The sequence below is a fragment of the Gopherus flavomarginatus genome, chromosome 5, assembly GCF_025201925.1.
Source record: "Gopherus flavomarginatus isolate rGopFla2 chromosome 5, rGopFla2.mat.asm, whole genome shotgun sequence".
In the NCBI taxonomy this organism is placed as follows: domain Eukaryota; kingdom Metazoa; phylum Chordata; order Testudines; family Testudinidae; genus Gopherus; species Gopherus flavomarginatus.
In genome coordinates, this window is record NC_066621.1 from 35787476 (window position 1) to 35806833 (window position 19358).

Here is a 19358-nt window from a genome sequence, read left to right on the forward strand (position 1 = left end):
AGCAGGTGTTTTGTCCCCATAATCCCCATCATATTGAACTCTTTGGTGAGTTCTACACTGGTAGGAGATGCCCAATGGGCCTGAACCTCCCATTTATCCTCAGAGCAGGTGCAGCAGTTTCAGCTCCCCCAACTATGACATTTTAATTATGAAGCATAGGAGTGAGATCTAGTGGGTAGAGCTGCAGAGGCAGGGTGGGGTGTGGTGAGCGCCAGCACATCTGGGTTCCATTCTCAGCTTTGCTTTTAACTGGCTATGACAGTGCCCTATGCCCTCCCTGTTCCTCAGTTTTCCCCCTTGGACATAAGGAGCCTGCTGTCAGACACACATGGGGAGGGCTTGTTCCCTGTCAGACATGTCATGTTGTACAGGTTGGAGCTGCCAGGATGGGCAAAGGGGCCTGGGACTCGCCTTTCCATCCAGCCCCACCCCTGCATCCATCTCAGAGCCACTCCCTACATTACTGTTCCACGCTGATAAGCCGTCTCCCCACCCCCGTCACATTCTCTTTCCCCACCCCTAGTGCCCCAGCCATGTTGTCACTCTTTCCCCTCTCCCCTCCTGCATGCTCTCCTGCCTGCCCAGTTCTCCTTGACCCTACAAGTAATGCCCCTCCCTCAGGTCCCCATTTCTTTCCCTTCCTGCCAGGAAACCCCCATCTTTACCCCCAAAGCCTCAGGATGGCCAACCTTCCAGGAGAACGTGTGTGACACAGCACATGGTGCTGGTGTGGGGAGCAGATCAGGACCTGGATCAGGGGCAGGGACCTGGGGAATGGATGGGGTGGGGGTGGATTGGGGTTGTATTTACATGGGTTAGGGATCTGGGGTGGCTGCTCAGTTTGTGGTAGAATCTGGGGCAGCTGATTGGGGTGCGGTGAACACTATCAGGCCAGTGAGCTCTCAGCCAGTCCCAACTCAAGATGCCAGTGAGCCAAGCTCATGGAGGAAGCCTTTTATTTGTTAATACAAGAATAGAAATTCTGCAATAAATACCATCTAATAAATAACATTTCCAAATAAATAAATATTAATATAGATAAACCAAGAAAAACACAACCCAACAGGGGAAATGTGGGGGTGGTAAGAAGGGTGGGGTGTCAGGCCCTTAACCCTGATTCCACACCTGGAGCATGGGCAGGGGGCTGGGCAGCAGGGCCTATGCCAGGTAAAAAGCCCCCGCATCTGCCACCATGTAAACTTTAAGGAAATGCTCCATGTGTCATGGTATGAAAGGGCGGAGGGATATTGCCCCACGCCTTCCTGGTTTAGCTCCCCTGCTTTCCTGGCCCTCATGGGTGTTTTGTCAGGAGATGGGGCCACAAGGTGCAGCAGCATTGCAATTGGAGGTCCGCTTTCAAACCCTGCCCCTAGTTTGGACCCCAACCTTTCCTGTTCCAAATCCCGCCCCTTCCTGGTTTGGATCTCCAGACTTTCTTGTTCCCCCTTTATCCTTCCTATTTCTAATCTGTCTTGCCCCATAATGCTGCAGTGTCATGGGGTGAGATTGCCCCATTCATAGGTGTGACTGGAGGGCTGACACTGGTGGCATTGCTCACCTCAGCTCCTGCCCCCAGGCATGAGGGAAGTGATGCATATAGGGCAGAATTAGAAGCACCCAAGGAGACATGGAGGCCAGGCTGCAGGCCAGTGTCAGGGGCTCTGAACCTGAGGAAAGGCTGGGTGAGTCCAGGTCTCTGTGCATGAGAGGAGGGGTGGCGGATTGCAGCAGGGCAGGGGGACGCAGAGAAAGAATTGGATCAAACCAGAGGTACAGAGTATGACGCAGCAAGAGACAAAGCCAGACAAGAGTTAGGGCTGCCCCTGGTAAATAGACAGTGCTGACTGCTGCCCAGAGCACATGGGGATGGGGTTTATTGTTGCTCTGGGTGAAATGGGATGGGCTTATTGCTGTCCAGATCTGGGGGTGGGGCTTAGTGCTGCTCTGGGCTGTATTGGGAGAATGAGGGTCATTTCCCTGTTTTGGAAAGCAAATAGGTCCCTTGCTGGAGAATAAGGGAAAAGTGGGGGCAGGAGGGCACAGAAAGGGAGGGAGGAGGATGGGGACATGCTGCATGGCATCACAGATGGGGAGGAGGCTGGAAACCATGGAAGGGAGAGAGAGGGGTGAGGGGTAAAGGGTAGGAGGCACAGTGGAACCTGGGTTTGGAGGTGCGGAAGATCTGGGAGGAGGTGGAAGTCAGAGGCCCCTTATCTTGAGGCACAGCATGATGAGTGGGGTGGGAGTGGGCAGATGCCCCGCACCTTGAGGCACAGCGTGGTGATGGGATGTGGGGGGGCAGGGGTCAGAAACCCCGCATCTCGAGGCGCAGCATGAGGGCAGCAGGCGGCACCTTCTTCTTGAGGCGGTTGAAGTCCTTGGCGGAGCGCCACAGCCAGGTCTGCAGCTCCTTGAGCAGCCAGAAGTCATCCATCTTCTTGAGGAAGTCATTGTGGGGGCTCGTGGTGCCTGGCCCCTGGGCCCAGGTGGGGTTGGCACTGCCCAGCGGGCTGGGCAGTGGGTAGCCCAGAGAGGACATGACGCTGGCAATGCTCACCACCAGGCCCTGCAGGCTGGTGCAGAAGTGGCCCAGGTTCTTGCGCAGCTCGGCCTTGGCCACCTGCCCATCCATGCTGCGCAGGTAGCACAGCAGGTGCGTGTAGGCCCGATAATTGGCTGCCAGCCGGGCATTGTCATTCAGGCTGCGCCACAACTCAAAGTCCACAGTGGCACTGGGCACCATCTCGGCCCTTGTCATCCGGGGAGGGTTGAAGTCTGGCTCATTGAAGGGTGGGCCAAGGTAATTCAGCTGCAGTGGGCGAGAGAGTGGAGAGAGGGCATTAGATTCACCCAGACAGAACTCAATGTGACCCTCGGACACTTCTGCCAGGGTCAGGCCTGACCCAAGGATGGCCAGAGACTCTGAGGGGATCAGCATGTGGACACCTCAGCTGCCACTCAGCCCTCCTAAGTGGCCCCAAGGAGATGTCCATGGGAACAAGTCCCTCCTAGGAGAGCCTGGGGGTAAAGGGGAGGCACTGGAAAGGGCCAGTGATACTCAAGAGCCCTACAGCTCAGCCCTATCCACTGCTGGAAGGAGACCTTCAGTCATGGGGCATAGTGCAGCTGGGTGATGCTGGGAGTGACCGGGGGCTGTGTGGCCCTTAGCCCAGGCCCTGCAGCTTCGGGATAGAGTGCTGCTTGGGGGGAGCACACGGTGAGCAGGTTTGAATCGGTTTCTCTCCCAGGGCCACGGGCTCCCTAAACCCCTCAGCTGCTGGTGGCTTCAAGCCCAGGAGGGCATGGCTCCTTCTGGCGTAACTGGTTGCCAAGTGGGTGCCTCTGGTGAGGAAGGGAATAAGGGGCCTGTCCCGGGCCAGGGGCAGGGGACGGGAGGCCGGGGTCTCAGTGGACTATGGCTCTGAAGTCAATTCCATGAGGATCACAGGCTTTGGCCTATGCACCAAAGAGCCCAGCGCCAGTCCATGCATCAAAGAGGATGTGGGGGGGATAACGGCCTGTGGGATTAGAGCCCCGCAGCCCCATAGCCAGAGGGTATGGCCAACCAAGGCAGGGGCACAGAGCCAGGGAATCCCTGTCGGGGCAGGGGTGGGAACACTGGCACCAAAATGCCATGAGGCGGGGGAAGCACTTCTGGGCCTTGGGGGTAGTAAGTCTCAGGGACTGTGCCCCCTGGGAAGGGCTGCTTCTGCCCCATCATGAGCTGTGGAATTTCCTGTGCCCCCTGGCGCAGGCGAGGACACTTCAGAGCACGGCAGGCAGCTCTCAGGAATTCCTCCAGGGATGATGGAGGGAGGGGGCCCTGTCTCGCAGGTGAGGCCCTAATGACGGGGCTAGGAAGCAGGAGGAACCAGCTGTCAGCCCCAGGGATGAGATGATTTACGGGCTGCTGAGTGGGGAAGTGGAGGTGAACCAAGGCCATCGGAGTGCGGTGTTGCTGGAGACGGGGGTCCAGGTGTGCCCCCCACAGACAGTGAAAGTGGGGGGGGGGGGGCAAGGGGTGTGTTCTCCACCTAAGTCTATGCACAGGATGGAGGACAATGCCGGGCTGGGGAAACTAGTTAGCCCCAGAACCATCCCTCATCGCATGCAGACACACACTGACCCCACCCCCATCATGCAGACACATGCTGACTCCACTTCCCCCACGAAGACACACACTGACTCCTCACAGAAATGCTGACCTCCTCGCCACACAGACATATGCTACCCCCTCACCCCATGCAGACACACACTGACCCTCACAGAAACGCTGATGCTCCACCCAACAGACACATGCTGACCCCCCTCATCCCTCATAGACATACATTGACTCTCCTCGCCCCACACAGACACATGCTAACCCCCCACCCCATGCAGACACACGCTGACCACCCCTTGCCCCTCACAGACACACACTGACCCTCCACCCCACGCAGACACACGCTGACCACCCCTTGCCCCTCACAGACACACACTGACCCTCCACCCCCCGCAGACACACGCTGACCACCCCTTGCCCCTCACAGACACACACTGACCCTCCACCCCACGCAGACACACACTGACCTCCACAAACACATTCTCACATGTACATTTCACACATCTGCACATTCTCATGCCCAGGTACTCCCACACTCCATACATACATGCAGTGACACACCCTCCCACATGCATGCCCATTATCTCACACACATACAAACACACCAATTTCCACACCCATGCACATCCTGCATACCTGCGTATTATCACCCCCCACATCTGAACAGTGACACACGCATACCCACATCCACCCTCATACAGACACCCCACACACACACTGACACACATACACCCCCCCACACACTGACACCCATGCACACCAACACATACCCACATGCACCCCCCACACACACAGTCACACGTGCAGCCCCAGATGCGTGCACACACCCCACACATGCCCATTTTCACCCTCAACACATGTACTCATTCTCTCACACATGCTTGCTAACATGCCTCCACACATGCAAATTCCCATACCCATCCTCCAAACTGCTACTCCCCTGCCTCCCCACACCCAGGGATTCCCCGTCCCCCAGGACGGCATGGGGAGCAGCCCCCACAGCAGGGGAGCCCTAGCAGGCATTCAGGGAGAATCAAGGAGGTCTGTCAATGCCGCAGGTGGGGCGGTGTGGGCACCTGAACAATCTGACAAGCTCAGGAGATGAATTAATTTCCTCAGTGTTGCCCGGAGGCGAATGGAGATGTCTCTCCCCATCCATTGCGCAAGCCTAAGCGGAAACTGGTGGGGGCGCAGGGACAAGGTGAGCACCCTAGAGTGGGGGAGGGTACGGGAGCAGAGGGGGAGACATACACAGAGGTGGGGGGGCAGACACAGAGTGAGCTGGAGTGAAAGTGGAGAGACTGAAGAGCACTAACATGCACTGACATGTGAACATGGAAGCAGGGAGCATGCCTCACACACAGGGCCGTCCTTAGGATTTATGGGGCCCTAGGCAGTATTATTAAACTGGTGCCCCTATGCCGGATGGCAGCCCAAGCTCACAGCCTGGTGGGGGAGGGGGAGGAGGGACTTGACAGCAAAGGATAATGAGATGCCCAGCCTGCCTCATGGTGGCGGAGAGTCACAGTTCCCCGCAGAGACTTCCATGCACTCTCCCTCATGCAGAATGGACATGAAGAAAGTACCTAATTAAAAGCACTAAAATTTGGGAATAAAAAATGTCAGTCACAGGTTTTTTGATATGCCCTGAAGTTTGTCAGAGATTTATTTGCAAAAACTTCATAGTAAGGGTGAGTCAGCTCTCCTGCTGAATACAACATTACATATAATGGAATACATGATGCAGCTCTTCTCTGTTTTACATTTTCTTCATCAGTAATTCTAAGTTGAATTTATATTTTAAATGTACTCAAATCTTAAGCCAGCATTCCGGATTACTACATATTTAACTCACTGAAACAAAGACATTCTTTTAAATTAATCAGAGAGGTTTAGTGTGTTCATAACAATGTTCATTGCTTTTAGAAAAAGGGAACAGTAATTTACTTTGTGTGATCTCCATAACAAGAGACATGGTTATGAAATTTCACCAACTTTAAAAAAATATGTTTCCAAAGATTTTAGGTATAACAAGGATTTTGTCTTACTAAGGTACTGATTTTGCTGGAGGGTTCTTTTAAAACTAGTTTGTCGGATAGTCAGAAGTAAAGAAAGGGAACTCTTTGTCCAGCTATCTGGAAGGGAAGGACTGTTGTCCCTTTAAGGGCTCTCTTCAATGGGGAGTAGGGGGAGAGGTGGGAAGGGATGGACAGAAAGGACAGGAAGACTTGGAAGCACTTTTTTTTTTAACTATAGTAATTAAAATGTGTATTTTAGATAAGGGAGGTCTTTTGAAGGATTTATTTAAAAAACTATGTGTGAAGATCCACACATTTAAGGCTAAAGATGATTGTGCATCTAAAACTCTATGCAAGCATTTTTTAGAAATGTGATTTTATAATCTTCACCAGCTCACTAATGAAATATTTTTAAAGCAAATTTAAACTAAAGTCCTGTAGACTGACATGTTCTGTGTAAATATTACATTAATGCACAACTGTTTTTGTCAGTAAAGTCAGAAACTGACAGTATAAAAATTTATTTGGGCATAAGCTTTCATGGACATCTGATGAAATGGGTTCTAGTCCACAAAAGCTTATGCCCAAATAATTTGTTAGTCTTTGAGGTCACACAAGGACTCGTCCTTGTTTTTGCTGATATAGACTAACAGGACTACCACTCTGAAACCTATCAGTATATACCTTGGGGTTGGCAAATGCCTGTTAAATGGCTTTATTACCCCTTGAATGTCTCTTTTAACAGTTTCAATGTTGTGCTAATAGGTCTGGCAGACTGGAGGTTTTTTCACTTTTAACTACTAGATTCCCTCCCAAGGAAGACTCACCAGGCTAGAGCAGCCATCTGTGGGAGCCTGCAGGAAGGGTCAGAACAGGGATAGGAAAATAAGCCGGTGGACACTAAGACCCAGTGGTGCCCCAAATTTTCAGGTGCCCTACGCAGCTGCCTATGTTGCCTATGCCTAAGGACGGCCCTGCTCACACATGTGATCAGAGGGAGAGAGGTGAAACAGAGACACAAGCCGGATTTCCCCCTGCTGAGTGCCCTCCAACCTACCCCATGACCCTAGAAGAAAGGAGAGGTCTAGCAAAGGCCAAGGACATCTCCAGGGTGCAGGCAGCTGACAAGAGATGTCATAGGGTCAGGTCCCACACTGTAGCTGCCGAGAACTCAGATAGCCCTAGACTTTAAGGCCAGAAGGGGCCACTGAGATCATCTAGTCCAGAGCTGAGCAAACTACGGCCACATCCAGCCCGCAGGACCCTCCTACCCAGCCCCTGAGCTGCTGGCTAGGGAGGATAGTCCCCGGCCCCTCTCCTGCTGTTCCCCCTCCCCCGCAGCCTCAGCTCACTGCCTTGCTGGTGCAATGCTCTGGGTGGCAGGGCTATGAGCTCCTGGGGCAGCACAGCTGCAGAGTCGGGGCCTGACCCAGTGCTCTGCAGCTGTGCTGTGGCATGGCTGGCTCCAGCCAGGCGGCGCAGCTGTAGTGCTGCCAGCCACCGGTGCTCCAGGCAGCGTGATAAGGGGGCAGGGAAGTTGGGGGTGGTGGTCAGGGGGCGGGGGTGTGGATAGGGGTCAGGACAGTCAGAGGACAGGGAACAGGGGGGTTGGATGGGGCAGAGTCCCAGGGGGGTGGGGAGTCAGGAATGAGAGGAGGGGTTACATGGGGGCGGTGGGGGGCAGTCAGGGGAAGGGGTTCCGGGTGTGGTCAGGGGACAAGGAATGGGGGCGTGGATGGGGCAGGGGGCCTGGGGGGGCTGTCAGGGAATGGGGGGGTTGGATGGAGTAGGAGTCCTGGGGGGGGCATCAGGGGGCCAGAAGCAATGGGGGTCAGATAGGGGGCAGGGGCTGGGTCATGCCAGGCTGTTTGGGGAGGCACAGCCTCCCCTAACTGGCCCTCCATACAATTTTGGAAACCTGATGTGGCCCACAGGCCAAAAAGTGTGCCTGCCCCTGATCTAGTCGGATTTCCTGCATAACCCAGGCCAGAGAGCCATCCCCAGGGATTCCTGCCTCCAGCCCAGAACTGCTGCACTAGAGCAGATCCTTTAGAAAGAGTCCCACTGTGAGAAGAAAGAATCCAGGGAGAGGAAGCTGCTCGCCAGGCCCTGTGGGAAGCTGCCCCAAAGGACGGCACATTGCTTAGTCTGGCGACATACTGAACAATTGTATCAGTGTCCAAAATGGCCTTTTGTCCATGAGATGCATATTTTCACCCGCAATGTTCATTTTTTCAAAATTTTCCAGTTTTCATCACTCTCCCCACCCCCCCGAACATTTGAGGTTGGATTTTTAAAGGTTTTCCTCTCTCACCTGCATTTTCCGTGTCAAAATGGAAACACCATGAAAGGAGGAGGAGGGAATCGAATATTTTCCAACCCAAACGTTTTTGAGAAAAATGTGTGAAGAATTTGGAATAAAAAATAAAAGTGCTGCTGTGTGACAGTTACTGTGAAATCGTCAATAGTATTCACGGAACCTCGGACAAGGTTGCGTCTCGTTCCCAGTTTGCGCTTTGCTGACTTCATCCATCGGATCTCATTCTGCCTTTGCTAGTTTAAAGAGCTCTCCCGCACCAGAATCATCTTCTCATCTTGGTACTTATTGACCAGGGTCAATCACCCCTTAACCTTCTCTTTAACAACCCCAGGTAGATAAATACCATCACACAGACTTTCCCAGAGTTCGCCTCATTCTTTTTGCTCTTTCCTGAACCCTGACCAGTTTTTCTGATATGGTTACCAGAACCAGACATGCTGTTCCTGTAATGGCCTCACTAATGCCATACACAGAGGTAACACCATTTCCCTCCTCCCACTGGACATTCCCCTGCTTGTGCATCCAAGGATCACATGAGCTATAGCACTGAACTGGGAGCTCATGTTTGTTTGGTTATCTACCATGACCCCCTAGTGCTTTTTCATTCCAAGATACGGTCCCTCCTCCAGTATGCATGGCCTACACCTAGGAATGAAGAATGTATGTTCTTGTATTTGGCTCTATTAAAATGCACCTTGTTCACATGAGCCCAGTTTACCAAGCAATCCAGATCAGTCAGTCTAACTAACCTGCCCACATCAGTATTTACCACTGCCAATTTTGGTATTATGTGCTAACTTTACCACCAGTATAATTTTGTATATTTTTCCAGATCAATGATAAAAATATCAAACAGCTTTGGGCCAAGAGGGGATCCCTGCAGGGCCCCAATAGAAACACCCCTATTGGATGAGGATTCTCCAATTATAATTACTTTTCAGCTCTATCCGTTAGCCAGTTTCTAATCCATTTAATATGGTCTACACTGATTTTGCACCATACTGTTTAATCAGATTATCCTGCGGGACTAAGTCAACTGCTTCACAGATATCAATGTATGTTACAGCAGCATAGTTGTCTTTACTATCAAATTTGTGATTTCATCAAAAAACAGGATATCAGGTTTGTCTGACGAGCCCTATTTTCCAAAACACGGCTCCCTGGCATTCATCATGGTACCACCCTTTAATTCTTTGTTGTATTCCATTTAAACCTTTCCATGATTTTGCCCGGGATCGGTGTCAGGGTAACTGGCCTATAGTTACCCCGGGCTCCTTATAACCCATTGGCACAAAACTCTAGAGAGAAGTGGAATCCACAGGCCAGGCTGGACAATATCCATGGGAAGTTTTGGCATTGGGCATTGCCAGGGAGACGAGGCTAGAAGGGCCCATAAGTCTGATCCAATATGGGGGGATACAAGGCTAGATGGGCCCAAGGGTGTGATCTGGCCCAGCAGGAAGAGGGAGATACAGATTGGATGGGCTTGTGGGTCTGGTCTGGCAGAGCAGCGGGGAGAGGGATACCAGGCTGGATAGGCCCGTGGATCTGATGCGGGCGGTGTCCCCCGTTGCCATGGTTGGGTGCCTGTTCTGTGCGTGGTGGAGCGTGGCCCAGCCGGGGCGTCTCCCAGGCGAGTTCTGACACACGGGCCTCACCTCACCCCATGGAGAGACAGCACAACAGAGTGTAAACAGTGGGAGACTCCCCCGGTGCCCGAGGACAGGGAGGGGGCATGATGCAGGGCATCCTGCCAGGGCTAGAGCCACGCAGCGGGAAGGGTGTGAGCTGGGAGATATGCATGACAGAGCAGGGGCAGGTGGGTGCAGACAGGGAGAGTGGGAGTCCCAGACCCCAGAAGGGGATGTTGGCGGGGTGGGAGGGCAGAGAACTGGGCCCAGAATAGAGAGGGGGCTGGGGATGAGACAGAGACCCCAATCGGAGAGGCAGAGGATTTGCAGCTCTTCCCTGCACTCCAAGAGCTGCCTCCTGACTCAGCCCCCAGACCACATCAGCATGATACAGAGCCAGATCCTATAACAGAACATGCCTCAGCCATTTATCATCCCTGCTCTCTCGTGTGCTGAGGGGGCGGGGGGGGGGAATTGAGTTACAACCCACCGTCCCCAGGTCTCCTGGGTGGGAGAATCACTTTTGGGAGCCTGTCATTTACCAAGACCACCCCAAGGAGGACAGAAAGGAATCAACCCCCCACCCCTCTGGAGAGACATCTAAGTTGGGGGAGGGGAGCAGAGCGACTGCACAGGAGGTATGGGTGGGAGAAAGGGGCAGGAGAGGGGGAGAGCTGAGGACAGGCAGGGATGGGCGAGGAAAGGGGAGATGGGGTCACAGGGCTGTGCCCTGCTCCATAGCCCTCCCTGTACTCACATAGGTCCCGGCGAGTGTGCGCAGCTGGTGTTCCAGATACCTGGTGAGGTCGTAGGTCTTCTGGATGGACTGGCCGGCGCCCACCTCGTCTGTGCTGTTCAGGGCGGGGATCGCAGGCAGGTTCCAGAGTGCGGCACACAGGAAGGCAAAGATCCCCCAAGAATCTCCTGCAGGGAACACAATGACCAGCTCAGGGGGCTGCAAGGGGCGCTTTGACACAGGCAAGGGCAGAGCCTACCTCTGTTGAGCCCTGCCCGCCCCAGCAGGGGGCGCTGGGACATTGGGTAGGAGGAGGCCTGTGACTGCCCAGCCCTGCCCGCCCCAGCAGGGGGCACTGTGACACCAGAGAGAGGGTGGCACTTCCTCTGCCCAGCAGGGTTATTGTGACATTGGGTAGGAGGAAGAACCTGTGGCTGCCTAGCCCTGCCCTCTCCAGCAGGGGATGCTGTGACATGATTTTGTCTCTGGAGCTGTCACCCCACTGCTCTGCCCCAGGGCTGTGTTCAGGCTGGGTCTGAATGTGCTCTGGCTGGTGGTTGAGGAGAGACAGGCGGGGTGCACTCTCTGGGGCCATCCAGGCCAGTTCTCCAGCCCAGTGGCCCAGGGATACAGGATGTCTCACATTCTCCTCCACACTGCCCTGAATGGCCTCCAGCCCCAGCTGCTCAGCCAGGTATTTTTATGGGTGTCTCACACACCTGTTTCAAATGAGTGATAAAGCCTGTAGTGCACTCAGGAAAGAGCTGGGAGCAAGAGGCAGATGCTGTGGGTGTCGGGGAGTTGAGGCCTAACTGGTCTAACAGGCCTTCTAATGTGTGCCTGGCCACCTCTACTCCTCCTCAGTCCAGGGCTGAGTATCTCTTCTGGGTCCCAAACCCCAAGGGAAAGGAGGGTCAGAGGGTTCACAGCTGGAGGTAAAGGACTCTCTTACTGCTTCAGAATGCGTGATTTGGTTTGATGCTCAGCTAAACGTGGGGCCAAAGCCCACTGGAGGCATGGGGTAGTGGGTGCTGCAGGGCCCATCAGGAGCTCAGCAGCTGTCAGGGATTCAGTGTGGTTGGAGCTCTTGGGGCTTTAGCGTGTAGGGAGCCGACAAGGTTTGTAGGCTTAGAGGTTCAAGAGCATGGTGGTTTCAGGCTCCAGAACCATGCAGTGTTCCAGTGTCTCACTGCAGCTCCGCTGGGCTTGGCAGGAAGGAGATGTAAAGGGAGACATGCCTGCGTAGGCTGCTGGCTCTTGGCCATGGAGGGGACGTGCCCATTACTCGTGCTGGTGCGTGAATCCTGCTCAGGAAGGTGATTCTCACCTGCGATGAATCACCTATGAGACATAAAGCCCAGGCCCTGGCCACTTGCACGCTTCATTAAAGAGCATCTTGCAGCACTTTGCCTCAGTTAGGTGTTCACGCCATGCCCTGGACCAATCCCAACCTGGGCAATTCCATTCTGCCTCCCTACACCTCTTGCACTTCTTCTGGAGATGGCCTCTCCTAGACAGCATCACAGTTGAAAAACAGCTGATAAACAGCACCATGCCCCACTCTAGAGGAGGTTGCATCTTAGCACTGCATGAGTAATCCCTGTTTATACAGCTGCTGGGCCCCAACCCAGAGGTGGCTACATCTTGGCACCAGACAAGGAATCCTTGTATAAACAGCTGCTACATCCCCCCAGAGGCAGCTGCATCTCAGCTATTTTAACTAAGCCAGGACTAGCCAGCACTCCATGGACAATATGGCTACTCTCAACGTCACAGCACCAGTGGGTATAGCACTTGGATCCTCCTACTGATGAAGCCCATGTGTGGGCCACTGAACTAATGGAGAATCCCCATTTGCTATCAGAAGTACAGAACCTATGACATACAGCTGAACAGTTTCAGTTCAGCTCAGCAGATGGCAATAGTCTCTCTCATACACCCCAACGGGAATAAAGTCAAATGAATCAGAGATGACATCATGCTGTGACTTCATAGCATGAGATCTCTCCTTGCCCCAATGCCCCTGCAAAGCAATCAATAGGCTGACAGCTTGCTAATGAGTTATGGTAAGCTCCATGCTGACTGGCTGAGGTCTCTCTGATATCACAGCCTCCCACACGTTAACAAAAGAAACATCCCAGACATGTTGTAGAACAGCAACTGGAATTTAACTAATCGGAGGGGGTGAAGGGTGAGGGCAGGGAGAGCAGGGGGTGGCAGGCAGCAAGCAGGCTCCTTCCCTCCTGCCCCGCTGCCTCAACTCCCTTTCATCCCCTCTGCACCCTGCCAGCAGTTTGAGGGCCGGAATGCACTCCTGCCAACTCTTAATCGAAAAAGTGTGTCACGCTCGCAGAGCTATTTTCCAGAGCTGGGGTTGGCAGAGCCCAGTGATTTCTAACCCAGTGTGGGGAGGGGCTAGACAGCAGGGCCAGGCCAAGAGCCAGATCAAGGAGTCACCTGCCAGAGGGTTCTGTTTCCACAACCCCCCTTCTTCTCTGGCCCACTTCTCCCTTCACCCTCTGCTCCCTGCATAATCCCTCTCCTGCCTCCTTCCCTGGTTTCCTCTCCCGCTTGCCCCCTCCCCTGTCCCCCATCACCCTCCTCCCCCCATCCTTCCCTCCCCCCCAACCCCCTGCAGTGAACCTTCTGGCAGCCCCTCCCTGCCTGTTTGGCAGGGCAGAGTGAGGCTGGAACATGGGCCCAGAGTGGAGCTGGCCTCAGTTCAGGGGAGGAAACAGGCAGCCCATTAAAGCGAGGTGTCACATGTTCCTTCACCTGGGTCACTTGGCCTGTGCAGTCGCTGTGCTTTCCCTTTAAGAGCCCAGTCTGCTTAGCTGCCTGGGAGGCACAGACCCAAAGGCTGCAGCCAGCAGCTTCCCCAGTGTTGTGCATGTGTGTACTGGGGGTTGGGGGACATGCGCTCCTACCTTGGTGCTGACCAGCTAGGGAACCGCCTGAAGAGCCAACCAAATGGCCCAGCTATCCTTACGTTGCCCCCCACCCCCCCCAGACACTGTAAGAGACCAATGTGCCCATCTACTCTGCTATCCCTCAACCCCTTGCTGCACCCGATCACACCAGGGCTGGTCTAGACCCCATCCCTCTCCATGCCATGCTGAATCAGAACAATAAGCCCCCTAGCCCAGTACCCAATGCCCATTCCTTGTTACACTAAATCAGACAATCCCCTTTCCTACCAAGCCCAGATCAGCCCAACCAGCCCACCCAGCATGATATTCCCTCTCTCCCTCCAGCCCAGCTACTACCTTTCAGACCAAAGGGCCCATCTAAGCTGGTATCTATCCTCACAGACACTAGGTTGGATCAGACCAATGGGCCCTTCTAGCCCAGTAAGTACATTTTCCATCCTGCTGTGCTGGATCAGACCAATGGGCCCTAGACTGATATTCTGCCTCCCTCCATCTGTTTCTTACAGATGGTGCAAATCACCAAATGAACCTCACTGCACAGTCCTGTGCCATGGTGCCTAATTCTTTCCTGTTCCCCAGCTGGGGATCAGCTCAGGCCCAGAAGCCTGAGAGTGCAGAGCCCACCTATCTCCCCTCTCTGCAATCTCTCCCTATTCCCATGAGCCTATACTCCCTCTTCTAGGAGTGCAGAGAGCTCTCCACCTCAGGACCAAACTGCAGCAGTGAGTCCTGCAGGTGGAGGCTCAGTTAGGAACACTTGTCTGAGTGCTCCTTGATCATGGGTGAGAGTTCCATCCCAGCCCCTCGCTCACATCTCCCCACACCAGCCTGAGTCTCTCTCCTCTCCTGGCACATCTCCATGCTGGTGAGCAGGCCCTGTCTCTTCCCTATTCTGGCAGCCAAACACTTTTGGGCCTCCCCACAGACCCCATTGCATGGTGCCTGGCTCTTTTCTATGCTGACTCAGGGCCTGTCAGTGCCTACAGGTAACTTCTTTGCAGCATGGAATTCTGGCTGCGAGAACGTCCCCCCTGCGCCTGCCCTGCAGCAGCTGAATTCGAGGAAAGGTCTGGAGGGAATATGCCTCAGATTGTCCCCGTGTCCTAATTAAACTGACATCACTGGCTGGTGTTAACACGTTCCCCAAACCTCGGAAGACCAGGTGCCCCCTTCAGGCAAATACAAGTAATAGCATCTGCCTTGTGGTTAAGGGCCCATATAATCTTATGCCTGAAAAATATGCTCCCCTCCAAACTCTTTCTGACATGCTCTGACCAGCAGTGAAAGAGTTAACAACGTTGACACTTAAAGTGGCATCTTGGGCATGTAAGTGAGTGCCCAGTGAAAGCAGCAGGGCAGTTCACACCTCAGCACCTTTCTCTGGGGCTCTCTGCAAACTCAGGGTGCGTCAGTTACACTTGAGTCATATTTACAAGGTTTTGTTCCCTGTCGGAACAGCTGGAGTCTTACTCTTTTTAAATGAAAGCTGGCACCCTTGGGAACAATTGGGAGGCCTGCCTATCTGCCCAGAGCCCCCTGTTATTCCAGTCCTTGGCTTTCTTCCCTCCCCCAGATATGCTAATGCCCCTCAATCTGGATCAGCGGCCCCCTGTTATCGCAGTTCTGGGCTCCCTCCACAGTTGTGCCAGTGCCCATCAATCCAGATGCACAGCCCCTCTGTTATCCCACTCTTAGGCTCCCCTCTCCACAGCTCAGCTCATGCCCCTTGATTCCAAACTAGTTTTTCAGCCCCCCACACTCAATACATTAGGAAACACTGTGTTAAGACTGGTCAAACCTCAGCATTTATGCATCCTCCTCCTCCTTTATATGTTGCTTCTATCTGTAATACTATGATGATAGCAGCACCTAGAGGCACGAACCAAGATCAGGCCCCCATTGTGCTGGGCACTGCGCAGATACACAGCGAGTGACAGTCCCTGCCCCAAAGAACTGAGTCTTAAAAGACCAGACACACAAAAAAGGACCATTATCTTCATTTTACTGGTAACTGAGAGGTGAAGAGCCTTGCCCATGCACCCACAGGAAGTCGATAGTAGAGTGAGGAACTGAACTCACCTCTGGTGGGTTTCAGCCTATGAGTGCAATCACAAGCCCAACCTTCCTCCTTAAATCACAGAACCAAATCCAACTCTCTCAGGCAGTCTACTCTTCGCAGCCAGTGATATATCCTTCCTTCCTATTCCCTGATCCTCTTCTCTTAGCAACTTTTGCACAGAGGAACAGCTTTTCACACCATGCACACTTAGCCTGTGGAACTCACTGCTGCGAGATGTTACTGGAACTAAGAGCTCAGCAAGATTCATAAAAAGGTCGTGCATTTCTAGGGAGAATGAGAACATCCAATTAGAACAGCAATGATGAAAAATAGGCAAGAGCTTTGGGAGGGACCAAACCCCTCCTTCCGCAGGGCAAAGCCAACCCCCAGCTGATGGGAGCTAAAGACTACACGAGTGGGCATGTTATCCCGTAACTCCCCACCCCAGGGTTTCCTGCAGCTCCCTTAAAAGCGGGTGGTATGGAGCACTGTCAAAGATGGGATACGAAGCTAGATGTGCCCCTGCTCTGATAACTGCTCTGTCTTTACCCATCTCGGCGGCACCCCAGGATTCCACACAAGATCCAGAGAGGGAGCTTTATTGTTAAGCCTTTCCAAGGACTCAGTGAAGCTAGAGAGGGCCCCATTATCCTGCCCACCCCCAACAGCCAGGCTGCTGTGTCCCTCTCCTACTCCCAAGCAGGGGTCTCTTCTCTTTGCCATGGTAGTACTAAGAGTAAGAGGGTTCCTGGTCTGGGGTGATGCAGACCCCCCTCACTGACACTGTTTTGTGAGTGGTTCAGCCTTGTCACTCTTGGTGAGGTCATCAGCTCCCAGGGATTTATCGCCCTCAACAACTCCAGCTGTTCTACTGCCTACTGTCTCTGGAGCAGGGCCCATCCCTTGCTCCCCAGACTCCACATTTAACAACACTTTGCCTTTCAACAGTGCCGTCCAGACTGCAAGAGCCCCATGGGCAGGGGTGGAGGCTGTGAGAGGCTTCTTTAGAAAGGAATGTAGCTTCACAAATCTCATGAGTCAGCCACTCAGGATCACTTATGCCCCCCTCTTACAAACAGGGAAACTGAGGCACACAGAGGGAAAGGGATTTGCCCCAGGTCACACAGTGGCAGAATTTGGAGAGGATCCAGGAGTCCTGCTGCCTAGTTTGGTGCCCTATCCTTTCTCTCCTTCTGCCTACGTAGTAACATCCTACAGTAGGTGGATTGCCTTCAATTGTCCTCTATCCTGAGTGGGACCTCATGGTCTTGACTCTGCCTTTATGTCTCTTTACCTTCTTGTTTTAGAAGACTGGGGACTCACACTGAACACTGAGGGTCCATCTACACTGCATTTAAAAACACAGGGCAGCAAGTCTCAGAGCCCAGGTCTATAGACTTGGGCTTGCACTACAGTGCTAAAAAGTGCACTGTAGACATTGTGGCTCGGGCTCTGAAGCACAGGGAGCGGGGTGGACCTTAGAACCTGAGCTCTGTAAGGATGGCCCCTCAGCTTTGTTAGGATAAGACTGAGCTCCCATAAAGCTGGAGGCTCCTCATGGGAGGAAATGCATTTACCATGCCCTTAAGGAACGTGGAGACTGTTCAAGGAGAGAAGATAGATACTGTGCCATAGGGAGGTGAAGTCCTGGGAATTAGGGGGTAGAAGATGCTCTAGGACTGTAAGGACCCCAGCTCATGATGGAGTGAGCACTTTACCTGCAGCCAGATGGCAATAGTTTTCATTTGAGGACAGAGCCCTTTCCGGATTGTAAGAGAATGGCTTGGGCCCTCCAAGAGTCGAAACAATCTACATTGGTCAGCAGGTCATCTACCCTTCACACTGCTAGGGGAGTGACTGTGGGTTGGGATGCAGACTCCTCCCTTGCAGTTGACTCAGGAGGCCTGAGAACAGAGGCAAGCAGATAAGGTTACTCCTTGGTCAGCTGCAATGCGATCTGGACAATACTGCTGATGAGGCCACAAAAAGGCTCTTAGTAAAACATTGGCTCTGTCCAGTCTGCTTTTCCTTATGACTCTGGAGATCAGAGGAAGATCTAGACTGTTCTCAGTGGTAGCAGATGACAGAACAAGGAGCAATGGTCTCAAGTTGCAGTGGGGGAGGTTTAGGTTGGATATTAGGAAAAACTTTTTCACTCGGAGGGTGGTGAAGCACTGGAATGGGTTACCTAGGAAGGTGGTGGAATCTCCTTCCTTAGAGGTTTTTAAGGTCAGGCTTGATTTAGTTGGGGATTAGGTCCTGCTTTGAGCAGGGGGTTGGACTAGCTGACCTCCTGGGGTCCCTTTCAACCCTGATATTCTATGATGGGTCTCAGGTCGTTGCTCTTCTTGGAGAACAGAATATCCACTGGAGATCTGCGGAACCTCTATGGCTCCCTTCCTGAAAAGGGAATCCAGCTCTTCCAATGAGAATCTCTGGTGAGACGAGTGCCTGAAGAGGCAGGAAAGAGAGGGAGGTGGCCTGGTGCAGAACTGGGTGGAATATCTGTTGTAGATGATGTCTAGTACCCAGAGAGTGGAAGTAATCATGCATCAGGCACTATGGAAGGAGGAGAGACAAGGTCAGGAGAGAGAGAATGAGGGACAAAGGACTGGTGATGTGATGTATGCAGCTCTTGACTGCACCATCAGAGTTGCTGTTTAGAGGCTGATGCTGGGGGCTGAGGATGTGTGGTGAGGAATCCTGCTCCAGTCCTGCTGAGGTTGTTGGCCAGAGCAGGTTTTGGAGGCAGGTGATATCACCTGTGAGACTGTGTCCCTTGGTGCTGTGAGGGAGCCTGTCTTTGGAAGAGGCCAGGGCCTTGTCAGGTCTGTCACTCAAGAGGTCCATGCCTTCAAAGGCAGGTCTTTAATTTTCCCTGGGGAGGCAGGTGTTACGCCATTGTACTTCAGCAAGGAGTACCTCCTGAGAACCATTCCTGTGGCCATTGTTCTTGCTTTGGTGTCTGAGATATCATGACCTCTCCAAGTGAAAAAGGAGCAACTATATGACCCTCTGGGTGAGTTTGCTCTTAGTTTGTTGTGTCAGATGATAGGTCTGGGGTCGACAATGAGGGTAATGGTGCCTGGTGTGGAGTAGGTATTGAGGCTGGTGCCTTCTGCCATAGTGCCAAGGCTACTGAGGCCTTAGTAGGCAGTGCCAAGTTTGTCACTTTAGAGTGAACTGCCCCCAGTGACACTGAGTGAGGGATCCGCACCATGCAGCAGGCTGAGAAGATTCCCATCTTGAGCCTGTGATTCAAGGCAGTGCTGAAGCTGAAGTGGTAATGTGTGCAGCACAGAGGCTGGTTTCGATACTCCAAGGGGTCCATCAAGGGTATCATAGGCTGCAGGCACTGAAAAGCCAGAGGAGCCTCCAGTATCTCTGCTGTCTATCATGGGGGATGAAGACATGACAGACTGTACCTAAAGTTACCCAATGGGTTTCACCATGGCATAAGAGGCACCAGATGTGGGTGTTTGTCTCCGGTATAATTGCTGGACAAGAGGCACGTCTCTTGAAGTTGTTGTGGGGCCTGACGTGGCCCCAGTGAGGGACAAGA

General features: G+C 53.2%; 1 protein-coding gene across 1 annotated transcript in view; it reads right to left on the reverse strand.

Moving 5' to 3' along the window:
• Window positions 1-1648: 1648 nt before the first annotated feature.
• Window positions 1649-19358, reverse strand: part of CLCF1 (cardiotrophin like cytokine factor 1) — a 41720-nt gene continuing 24010 nt past the window's right edge. The window contains exons 2-3 of the mRNA XM_050956445.1: window positions 10829-10995; window positions 1649-2809 (exon numbers count right to left, since the gene is read on the reverse strand). Of these exons, the coding sequence (XP_050812402.1) occupies window positions 2306-2809; window positions 10829-10995 (671 nt within the window). The 3' untranslated portion in view covers window positions 1649-2305. The remainder of the gene's footprint in view (window positions 2810-10828; window positions 10996-19358) is intronic.